Source organism: Salvelinus alpinus, chromosome 9 (genome assembly GCF_045679555.1).
Source record: "Salvelinus alpinus chromosome 9, SLU_Salpinus.1, whole genome shotgun sequence".
Taxonomy (NCBI): domain Eukaryota; kingdom Metazoa; phylum Chordata; class Actinopteri; order Salmoniformes; family Salmonidae; genus Salvelinus; species Salvelinus alpinus.
The window spans coordinates 24628741-24652748 of NC_092094.1; the positions used below are offsets into that span (position 1 = coordinate 24628741).

Below are 24008 nucleotides of genomic sequence, written 5' to 3' on the forward strand. Positions count from 1 at the left end.
AAGCCACCCTAAAGTGTACATCTGGTGTCAGTTCACTCTAGCCCAATCCTAGCTTTAAACATTGAGGTAAAAAAAAAAAAATAATCTACAACTGACCTTAGATCAGCATTTGGAAGCAACTTTTCCTAAATCCACACAGAAACAAAGTTAGGTGTTTGTGGATAACAGGGACCAGTTTACAGGTACCGGCAATGTTACCAAAAGCAATGCGAAATGCAACTCATAACAGATCTATTGGTGATACTCCCCCCCAACATTTTTTACAATTGGCCAACATTTTTATTTTTTTTATTTTTACAATTGGCCAACATTTTTTATTTCATTTTTTATTTTTTTGTTTTTACAATTGGCCAACATGTTTTTACAATTGGCCAACATGTTTTTACAATTGGCCAACATGTTTTTACAATTGGCCAACATGTTTTTACAATTGGCCAACATGTTTTTACAATTGGCCAACATGTTTTTACAATTGGCCAACATGTTTTTACAATTGGCCTGAAATTGAAAAGCTGAAAAGGAGTGGGTGGGTAATAATGACCAGTGCATCAAACATGGATCTAGAATACAAATCATTTTCAGTTAAATCTAAATCTGGTGTGGTAACATAATAGGTCCTCTGTTCACACACATCCCTTTGGTCACTCGCTGCGGTCTAACATTTTTCTTGCATATCATTGAAATTAGCACAATTGTTTTTAACACATATGGAGGCAGCAGGCAAATTTAGTGATTGTTTAGAGGTGAATTGGTACTCATCAGGTTTTTTTCTGGCAAGGATGCATTAGAAAAGTGCTTCTTTTGGTGTTCCCTCCTTATCTACCGTTTCTTTCTGCTTTGACTACTTATGCCAATCCCAAATCAACCTGCAGACCCTTCTTGATAGATTTGAAAGAATCTGTGGCATCTTTGCAGATCTACAAGGGACCATGGAGGTGTCTAGGGTTGGAGCAAGGTTACTTCAGGACTAGGAATCATCATCTATAATGCCTTCTTCAAAAGACAGTCAAACAGGGCTGAGTGGGAGGAGCTTCGTGGCATATGAACCAATTAGCCATTAGGGCACATTCAAACAAACAAACATCCACACCTACGTATGTACAGACATAAATTTGTATGAACAAAAAGCAAAAGGGACAGCTTAAGACCGGCTTTTACTGTGGATGTGAGTGGGTTTGGTGAGAGAGAAAGAGGAGAGACACAAGAAAGAAAGAGAAAGGTGATAGAGGTCTATAGACTGCTAGACTGGTCTCCTCACACCTGAAAAGAGAAATGGAGAGGGGAAGACTTGACTTTTGATCTCCGCTTGAGCAAAAGAAAGAAAAAAAACTGGGGCAGATGAAGAGATGTCCTCAGGCATCCTCCAGTATCCAGAGGAAAGGTCAAAAGTCAAATTTAGTCATTCATCCATTCAGCCACCGAGAAAGAAAAGAAAAGAAAGGACTTTGTGGCCAAGGTCTTCATGTGTATAGTAGTTCCATTCAGTAGGTCCAGGTCAGTAAGAATCCCATTTTTTCTCTTGTAATAACAAGTCTCTCTCACAACTCCCTCCCAGAAATGTCCCTTCATTAGTTTCCTTAAAACCAAACTCGCTCAGCGACACCGGACAGGGTAGCAGGAGATCATTTCTGCCGTGGAGTGTTCTTCTTCCGTTTTCGCTTGAAGAAGCAACAACACCTGAAGAGAAAGGATTAAGAGACAGAAGAGGAAAGTTACTTGACAATCTATATCTCTCAATATTATGCTGCAATCACTCCAAACTTACTCAACTTCAAATATGTAATTAATGTGAACATTTAACAGTTATAAAAATGGAGTGCGAGAGTGTGACGTGAGAACAGAGCGAGCTTGTGATGGGGAGGGAATAAACCCAGACTGTATGCTACCCAGCTGGCACAAAATGTTTCCGTAATGTTCTACAATTAGATCGAACAAGGTTGCAGGCAGGTTACTGTATAACCAACGTTGCAGTTCTTTGTGAACCCCATACGAATGCCATCACAAATCTGTTCTTGACGGAGAGAAGCACTGTGTGGCTTTGGCCTTAGTCTTTCCAGTTGAGCTACATAATCATACTTTAGCTCCTCTTAGTAGTGTGAAAAGGATATTAGTCACTCCATGTGAGAAGCCTCAAATCCAATATGAAAGCAACATTGTTATTTGTTTAATGGAATGTCAAGGGTGAAGCCAATAAATCAACACAGTGCTGGATATGTTGTCTGGTGCTAGTCTGGCGGTATTCGTTTAGTGCTAGTCTGGTCCACTCCCTTTGAATGGCTGATGTGTATGGGAGTGGGACTCACCACAGGTTGAGCATTTTCACGCAGCTACAGAGAGAGTGTGAGGGAAAAAGACAGATTAATACTGTACAGAGATCGAGACAACGATGCAAGATAGTCCTTGTGCAAGGTAGAACCACATGCATGCACACACACGTAAGAGTGTGGCTGGGCAGAGTGGGGGAAAGGACAATCATCGCAGTTCATGCAAGGGAAACTAAAACAAAGACAGAAAGGTGAAAGTATACGAGGGGAATTTTGTTCTTTTTTGTTTTAGCTAGAAAGTGTATTTTCAGACTAAAATAATTCAGATAATCAGAAATTTTAAGAATGTTTGAAACTAACTGAACCAAAAGATTATCAGTTTACCACCCGGTCCCGACAGGTTCCTGCCACAAGAGACAACTTGTTTGGACATGATTTTATCCCAGCTCAGGCAGTTTGATTTCTTGCATCTAATACACTTTCACGGTACTTCAAACTGGTTGGAATTGGACAGCTAGTCAGTCTCATGGACTGAGCAAGAGTCATAGTAAAGAAATTACCCAAAATACCACTAATAAGTCGTCTTCCAATACATTTCTTCAACGTCTTCAGTGACATTTTTAACCTCTCCCTGACCCAGTCTGTAATACCTACATGTTTCAAGCAGACCACTATAGTCCCTGTGCCCAAGAACGCCAAGGTAACCTGTCTAAATGACTATTGACCCGTAGCACTCATCTGTAGCCACGAAATGCTTTGAAAGCCTGGACATATCTTCATCTGCAACTGGATCCTGGACTGCCTGACGGGACGCACCTAGGTGGTGAGGGTAGGCAACACCACATCGATCACATTGACCCTCAACACAGGGGCCCCTCAGGGTTGTGTGGTTAGTTCCCTCCTGTACTCCCTGTTCACCCACGACTGTGTGGCCACGCACGACTCCATTACCATCATTAAGTTTGCCGACGGTGGTAGGCCTGATCACCTATGACCACGAGACAGCCTATAGGGATGTCAGAGACCTGGCAGTGTGGTGCCAGGACAACCTCTTCCTCAACGTCAGCAAGACAAAGGAGCTGATCATGGATTACAGGAAATGGAGGGCCGAGCATGCCCCCATTCACATCGACAGGGCTTAAGTGAAGAGAGTCGAGAGCTTCAAGTTCCTCAGTTTCCACATCTCTAAGGATCTATTATGGTCCAAACACACAAACGCAGTCGTGAAGAGTGCACAATAATGCCTCTTCCCCCGCAGGAGGCTGAAAAGATTTGGCATGGGCCCTCAGATCCTCAACAATGTCTACAGCTTCACCATTGAGCGCATCTTGACTGGCTGCATCCCCACTTGGTATGTCAACTACTTGGCATCCGACCGCAAGGCGCTGCGCAGAGGGGTAGTGCGTACGGCCCAGTACATCACTGGGGCAGAGCTCCCTGCTATCCAGGACCTCTACAACAGGCGGTGACAGAGGAAGGCCCTAAAAATTGTTGAAGACTTCAGCCACCCGTAATAGACTGTTCTCTCTGCTACCGCACGGTAAGCGGTAACAATGCACCGAAGTCTGGAACCAACAGGACCCTGAATAGCTTTTACCCCCAAGCCATAAGACAGCTAAATAGTTAGTTAAATAGTTAACCAAATAGCTAACTGGACTATCAGCATTGCACTAACTTTTTTTACTCATCACATATGCTACTGCTACGTCCAAACGGCCTCAAGTGCAGACCACGTGTACGGCGTTGTGTGGGTGAGCAGTTTGCTGATGTCAACGTTGTGAACAGAGGGACCCATGGTGGCGGTGGGGTTATGGTATGGGCAGGCATAAGCTATGGACAACAAACAAATTAGCATTTTATCGATGGCAATTTGAATGGACAGAGAAACCGTGACGAGATCCTGAGGCTCGTTGTCGTCCCATTCATCCACCTCCATCACCTCATGTTTCAGCATGATAATGCACGGCCCCATGTCGCAAGGATCTGTACACAATTACTGGAAGCTGAAAATGTCTCTGTTCTTTCATGGCCTGCATATTCACCAAACATGTCACCCATTGAGCATGTTTCTGCCAATATGTTTCCTGCCAATATCCAGCAACTTCGCACAGTCATTGAAGAAGAGTGGGACAACATTCCACAGGCCACAATCAACAGCCTGATCAACTCTATGCGAAAGAGATATGTCGTGCTGCAGGAGGCAAATGGTGGTCATACCAGATAGTGACTACTTTCCTGATCCACGCACCTACTTATTAAATATATATATTTTTAAAGGTATCTGTGACCAACAGATGCATATCTGTATTCCCATTCATGTGAAATCCATAGATCAGGGCCGAAAACATTTATTTCAATTTACTGTTTTCCTTATATGAATTGTGTCTCAGTAAAATCATAGAAATTGTTGCATGTTTATATTTTCGTTCAGCATATTATTCAGTGTTTCACTTTTCTATTATTTCTCTTTTCTTTCTCTCTGCATTGTTGGGAACGGCCCGAAAGTAAGCATTTCACTGTTAGTCCGCACTTGTTTAAGAAGCATGTGACAAATAACATTTTATTACAACTAAAAAACGAAGTGCTATCGAAAGGGACAGATGACCAAGCAAAAATGGGGAGAGAGCAAGCTAGCTACGACAGGAGAAAAAGCGGCAGAAACGTACTTGGCCTCATCCACCACCTCCACTTCGGCCTGCGCTGCGATAGGTGCGTTGGAGTGGGCCGTCATTGGGTCATCGGCGTTCAGTTCCCCATTGGTGGAGCTGACCACCTGAGGCACATGGGAAAAAAGTCACATCAGTCATGCAAAAATAAAGATAATTCTGCTAGGATGACTAAATGCCAACATTGACATTGCGTCGTAAGATTAACAAAACACGGTCATGATCATACTATAGCCCAAAGTGTCATGATAACATCTTGTGACAACCAACTTAACACTGTCACGAGTCACATAAAACTGTTACTCATGTATTGTGTTGGCTAGGTCTACTGCTAGCTAACTCAATTTTGTATTAGTTTATTTAAAAAATTATGTTTTTCCCCCACTCCAAATACAAACATAAATATGCAAACAACTTACAGAAATAAACTACATCTCCTCTGCCCAGACCCGTACGCTCACACCTCCATCCTTAGTGCTGCATTATTGTTTGTCACATGGCCTTAAATTGTACCGATTTGTTTTTCCTTGGTCGCAGATGCCATTTCAATAATCAATCATTCGATTTTTCCATTGTGTTAATTGATTTCCACGTTGTCAAAAGTTTTTTCCAGATGAGTGATGAGAATCGTCCAGTCCATTGGGTATCACTATACCCTCATATGCCATGTCTTTTAATATGCAGACAGACTGATTAAAATTAAGTTTACATTGTAATACTTCTGACAGCCAACTTTCTAGCTCCACCCATACATTTTGGACTTTATAGCATTCCCAGAAAACATGGATTATTGAATCATTGTTAGTTTTACACTTCAGACATGACTCTGCCGTTGTGCTGTAGAATGTGATTTTTTTCACTTGTATGATAAATTCTATACATTAGTTTATACTGCATTGACATACATTTTCATTAACTGTAATTTCATTAGTTATGCGCCAACTTTCCCCCCCATCTTGTGCCAATATCAGTTATTTTAAGTCTTGGTTTCTGACTCAAATAAGATTCCCTCAAGGTTGCTCTGATGTTCAAAATATTGTGTGATATGTAACTTAAGTTGAATGTATTTCAAATTGGTCAGTCCAAAATGACTTTTTAATTCTGTCATGGAAATTAATGTATTTCCTGTTACTAAGTCATTTACGGTTTCTATGCCTTTAGTTTATCCATGTGGACCAATTTATCGGTGAATTCTGAAAAACTATTCTAGCCAACTATCTTAACTACAACTAATAGTTTCAAGTAAGCGTAATGCCAGTTGTCATAAGCTGTTATGACATCAGCTCTGTAATGAATGCTTACGTAGGCCCTCATGACAGAAATATAAACTAAAGTGAAGTTACTGAATTCCCTCCATACAACCCTCCATACAGCTTAGCCACTTCCAGACATCCATGTATGGTGTCATTCATGTGGCTCATTAGCCTTTAACTCTACTCCCGGTCTCCCTTAATGGGGAAGGATCTTGCTCGACTGTGAGTGAACATGTGTCTGGTGGGCCTTGTGAACCGGTCTCTCCCCATCTGCCTCCTTCTCAGACTAAATGTCTGCATGCTGCTATGAAAAAGCTGGTCCCTCCCTGTCGAACAGCCTTTGCTGTTGATCATCATAACAGCACGTGGAACACCTTCGCATACACAGTACAACATCTATCTTAAGAGCAAAGAGCGGGTGAAAGCAATGTGGCGAGGGCCCCACCTATGAAGAGTTTCTGCCATATTGCTTTCATCTTTTACGTCCCTTCGGATCTGTGGGCTAGAGGGCTATCAAGGACATAGGCAACGAAGCAGGTTTTTTGGTTTGGAAGCCAGCCACTAAGTAGTAGTCGGTATCTCAGTGGTTGGTGAATACCTGCACAGAGCCCCCATGCCTGTCTGCGGCCAGGTGGGAGCTGCTCAGGTAGGAGGAGTTTGTCTGCCGGTGGGGCTGTGCATCCCATGCCCCTCTGCGGTCTGATGCTGCCGTCTGGTTGGTTGGGGAGGCGGATGGGCAGAGCAAGATGTGGGTGGGCGGTGCAAGTGAGTGAGAGCAGCAGGTGCCAACAGGCCATGCAACGCAGGAAAACAAAGAAAAACAGAGGTGAGACTTGTGGCGAAGCTGGGAATAAGTGTAAGTAGTTGAAAACAACCATGTCAAAACAAAAAAAGTATGGCAAAATCAATAGCTTTAAAATTAGAAATTTAAAGGTAGACTCAGCAAAATGACATTGCCACGAGCAGCATCGCCGATATCGAGATGAGCGATATGCAACACTTCTCTCATACAGTATCTGCGCATGTGCAAGGGTTCGCTTCACGCGGTGACCGCGTGGTAGCCACGGGACCAAAACAGCGGAGAAGTAGAGCCTCACGTTTCAACACTAATTTCCGTTGTTGCGGAAATTGACCCATAATCTACTTCATATGACTGAGTCTACTTTAATTTGATTTGTGATTTTAAAGCAAAATGTTTTTAGACAGTTATAAGAAACCCTGTATGTATGTTTGACATCTTTTTCAGTATTACCATATTTTAAAGCCCTGGTGGCTTTCCTAAGAGACTTGCATTGTTTCTTTGTCATGGCTGCATTGATTGAGTAGTCTGGGCCAGCAGGCACTGCTTTATCTCCCTCATGTATCTCGTTCATCACTGTTCCCCTGGACAGGACAGGTTGTACGTGACAGGACAGGTTGTACGTGACAGGACAGGTTGCACGTGACAGGACATTGAGGGATTAGCTACTAATAAAGTTTTTGCAGGGGGCTTTGGCAGGGGTCTTACGCAGTCTGGGAGCTTTCAACTGGTAATTACTGCGAGTTCATTTCAGACTGGTTGTCATGTCCTGTATTGCGTGTCTGATGTCCTGGCTCAATAAAACGACTCGTGCTTGGAGAGACTGATGGGGTGATATGCGTCGACCTACTTAAAACCAAGGATGTTTCCTTTATCTCCCCCTCTCATTTCTCTCCTTTTTTCTACCTCTAGTTCTCTTCTTTAAGTCCACTCTGCCTTATTCACCTTCCATCGCTTTCCTCTTTCTCCCTCTACCTAAATCCCCCCTCCATCTCAATTTCTTCCTCTTCCCTCTGTCTCTCCATCTTGCTCTTACAATCCCTTTTTGGCACATACTGGAGCAACAATGGAGACACAGGTGGGCTGTTGTTCAGTGCTGAAGCAATGATTAGAGATAAGTCTGGGACTCCTGGGCGCAGCGCCACACACACTCACGTAAAACTACTCTAGCTGCAGCCAATCAAATTTGAGGCAAGCTTCACTGCCTGTTGGGAGCAATAGCTGGAGGACTTCCAGCTGTGAAATTCCTTTTGCGTCTCTCCATGCCTCTTTCCGGTTCAACACAGCCAGGCAGAGGCGGAGATGGACGAGGTATTTTGGTGCCAACAGCAACTCATCTAAAAGATCAGCTGAGACTACATGTTAGGTTCTAATTTCGACCTGAAAGCTCCTTTTGCTTCGGTCTTTTCCAAAATCGGAGATGCTGAGAAATATAATTTTTTACTAGAACGGTTAGAAAATCAAGCCATATTGTGCTGCCATCCTGTTAGGAGGTAACAGATTATTTTATTACAATGGTTAAAATGTATTTTCACGGTGTTATTCGCCCCCTAGTGGATCTTTCTGGTACTTAGAAAGACTACGCAAAAAGGAAATAGAGAATTCGTTCTGCACGCATAGAAGCAGCTAAAAACAACGCTACGGTGCAGGTCTTTCAGTGTAGTTATTTCTTGTCACGCTTCAGCCTTGGAAAATACTGTATTTGTTTGTAAGTTCGATTCAAGCATTTAGCTAGTGATGATAATCTTGTTATTGATAGTTGCTTACATATCAATGTTGGTTGGTTGCATTTACTCACACAAATTGCAATGCCTTTCATGTATGCCGTTAGCTGTATTACTTTGCTCGTGCATCATGCAAACGAATTGTAAAATATACAATACTGTAGTTTTGTTACTGTTTCTAGTGTAATATGCTTTGTTATTCTACATAGCTGGTTGTACATTATTAGAGTAATGAAAGGAGTTAGCCAATTACCATATGAGTAACAATTAGCTATATGGTTTGGCATCATGCCAGATGCATGGTACCGTAGCACGTGCTTTGTATTTATGCAACTTCAAATGTATAATGTACAGCTACAGTATGTCCGTGTGAATTGAATACTAAAGTATATTATTTTCTGTATTTTGCAGTTTCACAACATAAACGTTTTCAATATATTCATTCAAGAAAAGTCACGCCTTGGGAGTTTTATTGAAGACTTAGTTGTTAGCTATCTGTCTAGTTTTGCATGGGAACGCAAGTCAAGGGCAGAATACATATTACACCAAACCAACCGAAAAAAGATTTGAGAGGAAAGCTCGAAGTGTGGAGCATAAGCAAAGCCACCCAGTTTGAAAAAAACTATATGGACTACTACTCTTTCGCCTTAAAATTGTACGAATTTAAATGGTGTTGGATTTACTGTAGTGTAAACTGTAAAGCTGGTTGAGAGCTAAGGTGATATGATTATGGGTTTGGGATTGTCTAAATATAAGTCATGCAACTCCATAGCATTGAAACTAATTCTACAGTAGGTCACTTATACAAATATAAGGTGTTCAAGCAAGCAATACTTATTCATTGTCCTTGTTGTTGGCAAGGTGGGGACCAACACCATTTAAATCTCCTTCAATTTAGGAATTGGCTCTCCTATTGAGAAATTCCATGTCCAAATCAACTGACAGGAATGGAAATAGTATTGACTAGAACCATGCACATATTCTTCATGAGGATTTGTATATTCATGAATTTGTTGATTCCAGTAGATTTTCTGGAATTTATTGGCTTTTTCAGATGAACAGGCAGAGCTGAAGTGAACTGCTGAGTGAGACTATTGTGTTTACCTGGTTCCGTAGGGGTTGTTGCTGAGAGGGCCTGTCTCTGTTAGCGTTGCTTTCTCTCGTGATGGCAGACGCACCCGAGTCCACGTTGACAGCCCCCACTGGAGTAGGCTGAGAGAAAGAGTGAAAGCGAGAGAAAGAGAGAGACTGACGGATAAACAAAAAGGCTCAAGGAAATATACATTTTTAATTCTTTCACCTGTGTTAAATGTATTTTCTACTTTTGATTTCCCAACTTTCCAGCTAGGAACAGTACACAAAGTTATTATACAAAAACATACAGGACTGAACAGTTAGCAAGCTGCTGCTAATCAGCACATTTACTCTTCTAGTCTTTCAACAGCTGCTATATGACTATTGTATGTGAGACTACACTTATGCTATTTAGCACGTGAACGCTAGCTACTCACAATCGGTCTGCCATCCCAGTCGTAGGTGTAGTCAAATGTGTATCCTTTGCGCTCAAGCAGCTCGGTGAACAGAGTCCTCAAATACTCGTAGTCGGGCTTCTCAAAGAAGTCCAACCGCCTCACGTAGCTCAGGTAGGTGGCCATCTCTTCTACAATGGGGCAACACAGTCAACATGGTTCAGGCAAAACAAGAGGTCCATCTAGTCATACCTGACAATTGAGTGCACTAAGGCCGCATTTTCCCCTCTACTGATGGTTTGTCACAAAAACTGCTGCTTTATTTGTAAACAGCTTGTGCACGTTATCTAAGGAAGTCTCGAGGTTTTGCTCGCCTGAGGTAAAGTATCTCATGATAAACTGTAGACCACACTATCTACCTAGAGTTTTCATCTGTATTTTTCGTAGCTGTCTACATACCACCACAGACCGATGCTGGCACTAAAACCGCACTCAATGAGCTGTATTCCGCCATAAGCAAACAGGAAAATGCTCATCAAGAGGCGGCGCTCCTAGTGGCCGGGGACTTTAATTCAGGGAAACTTAAATCAGTTTTACCTAATTTCTATCAGCACGTTAAATGTGCAACCAGAGGGGAAAAAAACCTTACTCCTTACTTAAAACCTTACTCCACATACAGAGACGCGTACAAAACCCTCGCCCTCCATTTGGCAAATCTGACCATAATTCTATCCTCCTGATTCCTGCTTACAAGTAAAAATTAAAGCAGGATGCACCAGTAACTCGGTCTATAAAAAAAGTGGTCAGATGAAGCAGATGATAAACTACAGGACTGTTTTTCTATCACAGACTGGAATATGTTCCGGGATTCTTCCGATGGCATTGAGGAGTAGACCACATCAGTCACTGGCTTTATCAATAAGTGCATCGATGACGTCGTCCCCACAGTGACTGTACGTACATACCAACCAGAAGCCATGGATTACAGGCAACATTCGGACTGAGCTAAAGGGTAGAGCTGCCGCTTTCAAGGAGCGGGACTCTAACCCGGAAGCTTATAAGAAATCCCGCTACGTCCTCCGACAAATCATCAAACAGGCAAAGGGTCAATACAGGACTAAGATTGAATCGTACTACATCGGAGCCGACGCACATCGGATGTGGCAGGGCTTGCAAACTATTACAGACTACAAAAGGGAAGCACAGCCAAGAGCTGACCAGTGACACAAGCTAAACAACTTCTATGCTTGCTTCAAGGCAAGTAACACTGAAACATGCATGAGAGCATCAGCTGTTCCGGACGACTGAATGATCACGCTTTCTGCAGCCGATGTGAGTAAGACTTTTAAACAGGTCAACATTCACAAGGCCGCAGGGCCAGATGGATTACCAGGACGTGTACTCCCAACATGCAAGTGTCTTCACTGACATTTTCAACCTCTCCCTGTCTGAGTCTGTAATACCAACATGTTTCAAGCAGACCACCATAGTCCCTGTGCCCAAGAACACTAAGGTAACGTTCCTAAATGACTACCAACTTGTAGCACTCACACCTGTAACCATGAAATACTTTGAAAGGCTGGTCATGGCTCACATCAACACCATTATCCCAGAAACACTAGACCCACAATTTGCATACCGCCCCAACAGATCCACAGACGATGCAAGCTCTATTGCACTCCCCACTGTCCTTTCACACCTGGACAAAAGGAACACCTATGTGAGAATGCTATTCATTGACTACAGCTCAGTGTTCAACACCATAGTGCCCTCATAGCTCATCACTAAGCTAAGGACCCTGGGACTAAACACCTACCTCTGCAACTGGATCCTGGACTTCCTGACGAGCTGCCCCCAGGTGGTATGGGTAGGTAACAACACATCCGTCACGCTGATCCTCAACTCGGGGACCCCTCAGGGGTGCATGCTCAGTCCCCTCCTGTACTCCCTGTCACACATTACTCCACGGCCAGGGACAACTCCAACACCAGCATTAACTTTGCCGATGACACAGCAATGGTAGGCCTGATCACCGACGAGACCGCCTATAGGAAGGTGGTCAGAGACCTGACCGTGTGGTGCAAGGACAACAACCTCTCCCTCAACGTGACCAAGACAAAGGAGATGATTGTGGACTACAGGAAAAGGAGGACTGAGCACGCCCCCATTCTCATCGGCGGGGCTGTAGTGGAGCAGGTTGAGAGCTTCAAGTTCCTTGGCATTCATGTCACCAACAAACTAACATGATTCAAGCACACCAAGACAGTCGTGAAGAGGGCACGACAAAACCTATTCCCCCTCAGGAGACTGAAAAGATTTGGCATGGGTCCTCAGATCCTCAAAAGGTTCTACAGCTGCACCAATCGAGCGCATCCTAACGGGTTGCATCACTGCCTGGTAAGGCAACTGCTCGGCCTCCGACCGCAAGGCACTACAGAGGGTAGTGCGTACAGCCCAGTACATCACCGGGGCCAAGCCGTAAAAATAGTCCAAGACTCCAGCCACCCGATTCAGACTGTTCTCTCTGCTACCGCACGGCAAGCGGTACCGGAGCGCCAAGTCTAGGTCCCAGAAGCTTCTAAACAGCTTCTACCCTCAAGCCATAAGACTGCTGAACAATTAAACAAATTGCTACCTAGACTATTTGCATTGCTGTTACTCTCAGTTTATTATCTATGCATAGTCATTTTAATGACTACCTTCATGTACATATTACTTTGACACCGGTGCCCCTGCACATTGACTCTGTACCGTTACCCCTTGTATATAGCCCCGCTATTGTTATTTACTGCTGCTCTGTAATTATTTGTTATTCTTATCTATTCATTTTTTGTTGTTATTTTCTTAACTGCATTGTTAGTTAAGGGCTTGTAAGTAAGCATTTCACTGTAAGGTCTACACTTGTTGTATTCGGCGCATGTGACAAATCAAATTTGATTTATATAGCAAATGTGCCCACTCTGGTTTTGGCACATGCTCTTTAGCCAATAGCTTGCAGATACAGTGCAGGTAGGCTACCTACATTATGAGATGATTATGGATAAGAGCGATATTATTTGTATCTGTCAAACGGCAGCCAAGCATCAATCATGTGACCAGAACAAGACCCTCGCTATTTATTGGAAAATGAGCATCAAGCTCATCACCTTTCACATTCACACTCTGTGAAGTTCTCATAACGTATTTAATCTGTAGCCTAATAAACTGCATGCTTTCCCGAGTCGTGTATGGTGTGGGAGGACCACACAACATATTGCGTGACTACTTCGATATGATGGTTATTATATCAATATTTGCAAATGTTTCGTATAATGAATTTTTACCGACCCAAAAAGATACCACCATGTCAAACGAACAAATTGTCTGTCGGCATTTCTAAAATTGAACCTGCAGTTCCTGTTTCCATCAGCCCAGTTGTGACATTTTTCATGCGACAGCTAAATTAATCCGCATGAAAAGGTTGGATGGAAACGTGGTGTCTTGCAAATACATGCTCTTTCATTCACTCTCCAATGCGCCTGTCCTTCAAGAAGCATCTTCTGCTCACTTAAGCCCATTTCTAAGTCCAGCTCGCTCTTGATTATTCTATTGCGATTATTAACTGCCATAACATGCAGTGCAAAGTGTGTGTTCTAGGAAATGTAACCATTTCAAAGGCATCCACTAGTGTCAGGGTGGAAGATTGGCACAATACCTGGAAAGCTTTCACAGAGGACCTCGATGGGAGTGTTGCGCTTGGTGTCGCCAATCTTCTGGTATCGCTCTTTCAGGGTGTCAGCCTGTAGGTAGAAGGCACAAATTGAGTCCAAACACACCTTTTCCATCTTTTCTCCCTCCCTTCACCCCAATGTTACATTTCGCTTTCCCTCCTCCTAGCCAGTCTTTCAATCACCCACTTTATCGCTCCTGTGCTTCCTTCAGGTGAACATTCCTTCTCTCTCTCCCTCCTTGAATCACAACTAGTAGCGCATCACACTCTAACATCTGGGTAAAGTTCATTATAAGGGCACATCATAGAAAAATGCTTCGCAAACAAAAAACAAAAACAAGCATTTCTTATTGGACGAGCTCAGATAGTACCCCCCCATTTTGTGCCTACTGAACATGACCCAGCTGACATCATGCCTAGCTCCCCTACCTTGAGTCCTTGCCACGGCAGACTCCCTCGTAGGAAATACATGAACATGTGGCCCAGGGCTTCCAGGTCATCCCGTCGACTTTGCTCTGAAACAAAAAGGGAGGGGTGTCCGTTTTCAGCTGTGACCAATATATAGCATATCTACCATACTCCTGTGTTGGAGGTCTCGCTCCACACACATCTCCACACGTCAAAAGATTATTTGTACCATTTTCTACATTGAAGAATAATAGTGAAGACATCAAAACTATGAAAAAACACACATGGACTCAATTAGCATATTTTAGAATCTTCAAAGTAGCCACTCTTTGCCTTGATGACAGCTTTGCACACACTTGGCATTCTCTCAACCATCTTCACCTGGAATGCTTTTCCAACAGTCTTGAAGGATTTCCCACATATGCTGAGCACTTGTTGGCTGCTTTTCCTTCACCAACTCATCCCAAACCATCTCAATTGGGTTGAGGTAGGGTGATTGTGGAGGCCAGGTCATCTGATGCAGCACTCCATCTTGGTCAAATAGCACCTTCCACAGCCTGGAGGTGTGATAGGCAATTGTCCCGTTCAAAAACAAATTATAGTCCCACTAAGCACAAACCAGAATGGATGGCGTATTGCTGTGGTAGCCATGGGGGTTTAGTGTGCCTTGAATTATAAATAAATCATTGACAGTGTCACCAGCAAAGTATCCCCACACCATGACACCTCCTCCTCCATGCTTCACAGTGGGAACCACACATGCAGAAATCATCCGTTCACCTACACTGCGTCTCACAAAAACACAGCGGTTGGAACCAAAAATCTCAAATTTGGACTCATCAGACCAAAGGACAGATTTCCACCAGTCTACTGTCCATTGCTTGTGTTCCTTGGCCCAAGCAAGTCTTCTTATTGGTGTCCTTTAGTAGTGGTTTCTTTGCAGCAATTCGAACATGAAGGCCTGATTCCCGCAGTCCCCTCTGAACAGTTGATGTTGAGATGTGTCTGTTACTTGAACTCTGTGAAGCATTTATTTGGGCTGCCATTTCTGAGGCTGGTAACTGTAATGAACTTATCCTCTGCAGCAGATGTAACGCTGCATCTTCCTTTCCTGTGGCGGTCCTCATGAGCCAGTTTCATCATGGAGCTTGACGGTTTTTGCAACTGCAGGAAGAATCTTTCAAAGTTCTTGCAATTTTCCAGATGACTGACCTTCATGTCTTAAAAGTAATGATGGACTGTCATTATTCTTGGCTTATTTGAGCTGTTCATGCCATAATATGGACTTTTTATTTTACTAAATAGGGCTATCTTCTGCATATCACCCCTACCTTGTCACAGCACAAGTGGCTCAAACGCATTAAGAAAATCAATTCCTCAAAATGTACTTTTAACAAGGCACACCAGTTAATTGAAATGCATTCCACTTCATGAAGCTGGATGAGAGAAGGCCAAGTGTGCAAAACTGTCATCAAGGCAAAGGGTGCCTACTTTGAAGAATCTCAAATATAAAATAAACACTTTTTTGGTTACTACATGATTTCATAGTTTGTGTCTTTATGTCTGAGTAGGTGTGCCCAAACTTTTGACTGGTACTGTATATCTATCTAAACTCAGCAAAAAAATAAACGTCCTCTGACAGTCAACTGCGTTTATTTTCAACAAACTTTACATGTGTAAATATTTGTATGAACATAACAAGATTCAACAACTGAGACACACTGAACAAGTTCCACAGACATGTGACTAACAGAAATGTAATAATGTGTTCCTGAACAAAGGGGGGGGGTCAAAAATGAAAAGTAAGTCACTATCTGGTGTGGCCACCAGCTGCATTAAGTACTGCAGTGCATTTACTCCTCATGGACTGCACCAGATTTGCCAGTTCTTGCTGCGAGATGATACCCCACTCTTCCAACTTGCACCTGCAAGTGCCCAGACATTTCTGGGGGGAATGGCCCTAGCCCTCACCCTCCGATCCAACAGGTCCCAGACGTGCTCAAAGGGATTGAGATCCGGGCTCTTCGCTGGCCATGGCAGAACACTGACATTCCTGTCTTGTAGGAAATCACACACAGAACGAGCAGTATGGCATTGTCATGCTGGAGGGTCATGTCAGGATGAGCCTGCAGGAAGGGTACCACATGAGGGAGGACGATGTCTTCCCTTTAACGCATAGCGTTGAGATTGCCTGCAATGACAACAAGCTCAGTCCGATGATGCTGTGACACACCGCCCCAGGCCATGACGGACCCTCCATCTCCAAATTGATCCCGCTCCAGAGTACAGGCCTCGGTGTAACGCTCATTCCCTCGACAATAAACGCGAATCCGACCATCACCCCTGGTGAGAAAAAAACGCAACTCGTCAGTGAAGAGCACTTTTTGCCAGTGCTATCTGGTCCAGCGACAGTGGGTTTGTGCCCATAGGCGACATTGTTGCCTGTGACGTCTGGTGAGGACCTGCCTTACAACAGGCCTACAAGCCCTCAGTCCAGCCTCTCTCAGCCTATTGCGTACAGTCTGAGCACTGATGGAGGGATTGTGCGTTCCTTATGCAACTCGGGCAGTTGTTGTTACCATCCTGTACCTGTCCCGCAGGTGTGATGTTCAGATGTACCGATCCTGTGCAGGTGTTACACGTGGTCTACCACTGCGAGGACGATCAGCTGTCCATTCGGTCTCCCTGTAGCGCTGTCTTAGGCGTCTCACAGTACGGACATTGCATGCCTAAGGCACGTTCATGCAGATGAGCAGGGCATATTTCTTTTGGTGTTTATCAGAGTCAGTAGAAAGGCCTCTTTAGTGTCCTAAGTTTTCATAACTGTGACCATAATTGCCTACTGTCTAAGCTTTGTGTCTTAACGACCGTTCCACAGGTGCATGTTCATGGTTCATTGAACAAGCATGGAAAACAGTGTTTAAACTCTTTACAATGAAGATCTGGGCATAGGTCGAGGCATAGATCTGGGGAAGGTTACCAAAAAATGTTATTTGTATTTTTATGAATTATCTTCGAAAGACAGGGTCCTGAAAAAGGGAAGTTTCTTTTTTGTGTTTTGAGTTTATATACACAGTGCCTTCGGAAAGTACTCAGACCCCTTGACTTTTTCCACATTGTTACGTTACAACTTTGTTCTAAAATCTATTAAATAAAAAAAATCCTCAATCTACACACAATACCCCATAATGACAAAACGAAAACAGGTTTTTAGAAATGTTTCCAAATGTATTAAAGATAAAAAACAAATACCTTATTTACATAAGTATTCAGACCCTTTGCTATGAGACTCAAAATTGAGCTCAGGTACATCCTGTTTCCATTGGTCATCCTTCAGATGTTTCTACAACTTGATTGGAGTCCACCTGTGGTAAATTCAATTGATTGGACATGATTTGGAAAGGCACACACCTGTCTATATAAGGTCCCACAGTTGACAGTGCATGTCAGAGCAAAACCAAACCATGAGGTCAAAGGAATTGCCCGTAGAGCTCCGAGACAGGATCGTGTCGAGGCATAGATCTGGGGAAGGTTACCAAAAATGTTTTGCAGCATTGAAGGTCCCCAAGAACACAGTAGCCTCCATCATTCTTAAACGGAGGAAGTTGGGTAAATAATTGGGTACCAAATGAACCAATCAAAGGAGAGATCGTTAGGAAAGAGTTTGAGCGGGATAAATAGAGATAAGAAACCTGGTCAGTTGTGTTACTCATCCAGGTGAATTCAAAGCACAACATCCCGAGAGGAAAGGAGATATCAGAGGACATCAGGACGAGGATAGTGAGAGCACATCAGTCTGGGGATGGCCATAAAATAATCTCAAAAAGATTTGAGCTCTATCAGTCCACTGTGAGGCAAATAATTGATGAATGGAGAAGATTTAACATGACAGCAACTCGGCCTAGAAGTGGACGCCATTTCAAAATATCAGAGCTGTCATCAAGGCAAAGGGTGGCTACTTTAAAGAATCTAAAAAATAACATACAGTGGGGAGAACAAGTATTTGATACACTGCTGATTTTGCAGATTTTCCTACTTACAAAGCATGTAGAGGTCTGTAATTTTTATCATAGGTACACTTCAACTGTGAGAGACGGAATCTAAAACAAAAATCCCGAAAATCACATTGTATGATTTTTAAGTAATTAATTAGCATTTTATTGCATGACATAAGTATTTGATACATCAGAAAAGCAGAACTTAATATTTGGTACAGAATCCTTTGTTTGCAATTACAGAGATCATACGTTTCCTGTAGTTCTTGACCAGGTTTGCACACACTGCAGCAGGGATTTTGGCCCACTCCTCCATACAGACCTTCTCCAGATCCTTCAGGTTTCGGGGCTGTCGCTGGGCAATACGGACTTTCAGCTCCCTCCAAAGATTTTCTATTGGGTTCAGGTCTGGAGACTGGCTAGGCCACTCCAGGACCTTGAGATACTTCTTACGGAGCCACTCCTTAGTTGCCCTGGCTGTGTGTTTCGGGTCGTTGTCATGCTGGAAGACCCAGCCACGACCCATCATCAATGCTCTTACTGAGGGAAGGAGGTTGTTGGCTAAGATCTCGCAATACATGGCCCCATCCATCCTCCCCTCAATACGGTGCAGTCGTCCTGTCCCCTTTGCAGAAAAGCATCCCCAAAGAATGATGTTTCCACCTCCATGCTTCACGGTTGGGATGATGTTCTTGGGGTTGTACTCATCCTTCTTCTTCCTCCAAACACGGCGAGTGGAGTTTAGACCAAAAAGCTCTATTTTTGAATCATCAGACCACATGACCTTCTCCCATTCCTCCTCTGGATCATCCAGATGGTCATTGGCAAACTTCAGACGGGCCTGGACATGCGCCTGCTTGAGCAGGGGGACCTTGTGTGCGCTGCAGGATTTTAATCCATGACGGCGTAGTGTGTTACTAATGGTTTTCTTTGAGACTGTGGTCCCAGCTCTCTTCAGGTCATTGACCAGGTCCTGCCGTGTAGTTCTGGGCTGATCCCTCACCTTCCTCATGATCATTGATGCCCCACAAGGTGAGATCTTGCATGGAGCCCCAGACCGAGGGTGATTGACCATCATCTTGAACTTCTTCCATTTTCTTCTATTTTCTAATAATTGCGCCAACAGTTGTTGCCTTCTCACCAAGCTGCTTGCCTATTGTCCTGTAGCCCATCCCAGCCTTGTGCAGGTCTACAATTTTATCCCTGATGTCCTTACACAGCTCTCTGGTCTTGGCCATTGTGGAGAGGTTGGAGTCTGTTTGATTGAGTGTGTGGACAGGTGTCTTTTATACAGGTAACGAGTTCAAACAGGTGCAGTTAATACAGGTAATGAGTGGAGAACAGGAGGGCTTCTTAAAGAAAAACTAACAGGTCTGTGAGAGCCGGAATTCTTACTGGTTGGTAGGTGATCAAATACTTATGTCATGCAATAAAATGCAAATTAATTACTTAAAAATCATACAATGTGATTTTCTGGATTTTTGTTTTAGATTCCGTCTCTCACAGTTGAAGTGTACCTATGATAAAAATTACAGACCTCTACATGCTTTGTAAGTAGGAAAACCTGCAAAATCGGCAGTGTATCAAATACTTGTTCTCCCCACTGTATTTCGATTTGTTGAACAATTTTTTGGTTACTACATGATTCCATAGCTGTAATTTCTTAGTTTTGATGTATTCAATATTAATATGCAATTTTTTTTCTTCTTTCGTCTCACATCAATCTACAGACAATACCCCATAATGACAAAGCAAAAACAGTTTGTGTGCAAATATATATATACATATATATTTATTTTTATTTTACTTGAAATATTCAGACCCTTTACTGAGTACTTTGTTGAAGCACCTTTGGCAGCGATTACAGCCTCGAGTCTTCTTGGGTATGACTAAGGTTGCAAAATTCCAGGAACTTTCAATAAATTCTCTGGTTTTCCAAAAATCCTGGTTGGAGGATTTCAGATTTCCTGCTCACTCCTTCCTGATACCGGGAAACCGCCTACCAGGATTTCAGGAAAACAATGTAATTTATTGAAAGTTCCTGGAATATTGCAACCCTATGTATGACACATACTAGCTTGGCAAACCTGTATTTGGGGAGTTTCTCCCATTCTTCTCTGCAGATCCTCTTAAGCTCTGTCAGGTTGTATGGGGAACGTCGCTGCACAGCTATTTTCAGGTCTCTCCAGAGATGTTTGATCAGGAAGCCACTCCTGTGTTGTCTCGGCTGTGTGCTTAGGGTCATTGTCCTGTTGGAAGGTGAAACTTCATCCCAGTCTGAAGTCCTGAGCGCTCTGGAGCAGGTTTTCATCAAGGATCTCTGCACTTTGCTCGGTTCATCTTTCCCTCGATCCTGACTAGCCTCCCAGTCCCTGCCGCTGAAACGCATCCCCACAGCATGATGCTGTCACCACCATGATTCACCATAGGGATGGTGCCAGGTTTCCTCCAGACGTGATGCTTGGCATTCAGGCCAGAGATCAATCTTGCTTTCATCAGACCAGAGAAACTTGTTTCTAATGGTCTGAGAGTCCTTCAGGTAACTTTTGGCAAAGTCCAAGCGGGCCGTCATGTGCCTTTTACTGAGGAGTGGCTTCCGATCTACCAAAAAGGCCTGATTGGTGGAGTGCTGCAGAGATCGTTGCCCTTCTGGAAGGTTCCCCCATCTCCACAGATGAACTCTGTAGATCTGTCAGAGTGACCATTGTGTTCTTGGTCACCTCTCTGACCAAGGCCCTTCTCCCCTGATTTCTCAGGTTTGGCCAGGTCTAGGAAGAGTCTTGGTGGTTCCAAACTTCTTCTATTTAAGAATGCTCGAGGCCACTTTGTTCTTGGGGATCTTCAATGCTGCAGAAATGTTTTGGTACCCTTCCCCAGATCTGTGCCTCAACACGATCCTGTCTCGGCACTCCACTGACAATTCCTTCGACCTCATTGGCTTGGTTGTTGCTCTGACATGCACTGTCAACAGTTGGACCTTATATAGACAGATGTGTGCCTTTCCAAATCAAGACCAATCAATTGAATTTACCACAGGTGGACCAATCAAGTTGTAGAAACATCAAGGATGATCAATGGAAACAGGTGGCACCTGAGCTCAATTTCGAGTCTCATAGCAAAGGGTCTGGATACTTATGTAAATGTTTTTTTATTTGTAATAAATTTGCACACATTACTAAAAACCTGTTTTTACTTTATCATTATGGGGTATTGTGTGTAGATTGGTGAGATTTTTTTAATCAATTTTAGAATAAGGCTGTAATGTAACAAAATGTGGGAAAAGTCCAGGGGTCTGAATGCTTTCCGAATGCACACAGGTTACAAAAATCTCAAAGGCAAAGCCTTTCAAATTGTAGAGTTCAACCAATCAAATATGAGAGAGCAGCCTATACTGTATCCATGTAAGTAACACTCAGGGAAGTTGAGGCGACAAGTTAAGTTGTGTGGTAGAGGGGCGCAGTACTGTAGCCCTACCTTTTCCTAAGTGGGTGTTAATAGACATGTAGCGGGCGGTCCCTGTGAGGCTCTTGTGTTCCCTGTAGGGGATGTGTTTTTTGGTCTCGGGGTCGATGTACTCTTTGGCCAGGCCAAAGTCAATTATGTGGATGATGTGCTCCTGCTTGTGCCCCTGCCGCCCGATGAGGAAGTTCTCTGGCTTCACGTCTCGGTAGATGAGGTTCTTGGAGTGGACGTACTCCATCCGGGATAGCTGAGGAGTGGAGAAGTGTGTGACAGTCAAACAGATGCACAAGTGGACACACTGGCAAATACAATCAGAACAGACACATAATTATTGAAAACAAGATTCTTCGTAATTTGGATGCTAACTGAACTTACCAGCTGAATAGCCATCATCAAAACGGTCTTAAGAGAGAAGGTCCTGTCACAAAGGTCAAAGAGGTCTTCTAGACTGGGACCCAGCAGCTCCAACACCATGGCATTGTATTTCCCACAAGGCCCAAAGTAGAAGACCTGAGGAAGACCCTCCGCTGAGAGAGAACGATAGATGGAGAGAGAAGTCACATTTAAACAGAATCCACTTATCAGTTGATAATCATATGAGCAGCATAATTTGGAGTTCAGATTATGCAGAGTGTTCATATTTTTTTTGTATATGCGTGAGGTCATGGCAGTAGACTTCACATGTCCATTTGACGCTCTACCTGTAATTACACTGAACAAAAATATAATAAGCAACAATTTCAAAGATTTTACTGAGTTACAGCTCATATGAGGACATCAGTCAAATAAATTCATTAGGCCCTAGTCAATGGATTTCACACGACTGGGAATACAGATATGCATCTGATGGTGAAAGATAGCTTAAAAAACAAAAAACGGTCCTCACAATGGACCTCAGGATCTCATCATGGAATTTTTGTGCATTAAAATTGGCATAGATAAAATGCAATTGTGTTCGTTGCTGGAAACACGTCGGGACTTCCGGCGCCAACAGAGATGGCCGCCTCGCTTCGCGTTCCTAGGAGACTATGCAGTATTTTGTTTTTTTAATGTGTTATTTCTTACATTGGTACCCCAGGTAATCTTAGGTTTTATTACATACAGTCGGGAGGAACTACTGGATATAAGAGCAATGTCAACTCACCATCATTACGACCAAGAATACGACTTTCCCGAAGCGGATCCTGTGTTTTGCCCACCACCCAGGACAATGGATCGGATCCCAGCCGGCAAACCAAAACAACGACGTCGTAAAAGGGGCAGACGAAGCGGTCTTCTGGTCAGGCTCCGGAGACGGGCACATCGCGCACCGCTCCCGAGCATACTACTCGCCAATGTCCAGTCTCTTGACAACAAGGTTGATGAAATCCAAGCAAGGTTAGCATTCCAGAGAGACATAAGAGACTAACGTTCTTTGCTTCACGGAAACATGGCTCACCCGAGACACGCTATCGGAGTCGGTACAGCCAGCTGGTTTCTTCACGCATCGCACCGACAGAAACAAGCATCTTTCTGGTAAGAAGAGGGGCGGGGGGGGGTATGCCTTATGATTAACGAGACGTGGTGTGATCATAACAACATACAGGAACTAGAGTCATTCTGTTCACCTGACTTAGAATTCCTCACAATCAAATGTTGACCGCATTATCTACCAAGGGAATTCTCTTCGTTTATAATCACAGCCGCATTTATTCCCCCCCAAGCAGACACAGATGGCCCTGAACGAACTTTATTTGACTCTATGTAAACTGGAAACCACATATTCTGAGGCTGCATTCATTGTAGCTGGGGATTTTAACAAGGCTAATCTGAAAACAAGACTCCCTAAATTCTATCAGCATATCGATTGTGCTACCAGGGCTGGTAAAACCCTGGATCATTGTTATTCTAACTTCCGCGACGCATATAAGGCCCTCCCCCGCCCTCCTTTCGGGAAAAGCTGACCACGACTCCATTTTGTTGCTCCCTGCCTATAGACAGAGACTAAAACAGGAAGCTCCCGTGCTCAGGTCTGTTCAACGCTGGTCCGACCAATCTGATTCCACGCTTCAAGATTGCTTCGATCACGTGGATTGGGATATGTTCCGCATTGCGTCAAACAACATTGATGAATACACTGATTCGGTGAGCGAATTTATTAGCAAGTGCATTGGCCGTACCCACAGCAACTATTAAAACATTCCCCAACCAGAAACCGTGGATTGATGGCAGCATTCGCGCAAAACTGAAAGCGCAAACCACTGCTTTTAACCAGGGCAA

At 43.6% G+C, this 24008-nt stretch overlaps 1 protein-coding gene across 5 annotated transcripts in view; it reads right to left on the reverse strand.

The window, feature by feature from the left end:
- Positions 1–419: 419 nt before the first annotated feature.
- LOC139584537 (casein kinase I-like) overlaps positions 420–24008 on the reverse strand; it is a 56206-nt gene continuing 32617 nt past the window's right edge. For 2 of the 5 annotated variants that reach the window (XM_071416520.1, XM_071416524.1), the window contains 10 exons: positions 22125–22276; positions 21762–21996; positions 14314–14399; positions 13870–13954; positions 10218–10366; positions 9811–9918; positions 6782–6895; positions 4931–5037; positions 2304–2327; positions 1482–1677 (listed from right to left, as the gene is read on the reverse strand). In XM_071416520.1, the coding sequence (XP_071272621.1) occupies positions 1623–1677; positions 2304–2327; positions 4931–5037; positions 6782–6895; positions 9811–9918; positions 10218–10366; positions 13870–13954; positions 14314–14399; positions 21762–21996; positions 22125–22276 (1115 nt within the window). In that variant the 3' untranslated portion in view covers positions 1482–1622. Of the gene's footprint in view, positions 1678–2303; positions 2328–4930; positions 5038–6781; positions 6896–9810; positions 9919–10217; positions 10367–13869; positions 13955–14313; positions 14400–21761; positions 21997–22124; positions 22277–24008 lie in introns of all 5 variants that reach the window. The other 3 variants (XM_071416521.1, XM_071416522.1, XM_071416523.1) reach the window with 3 other exon arrangements.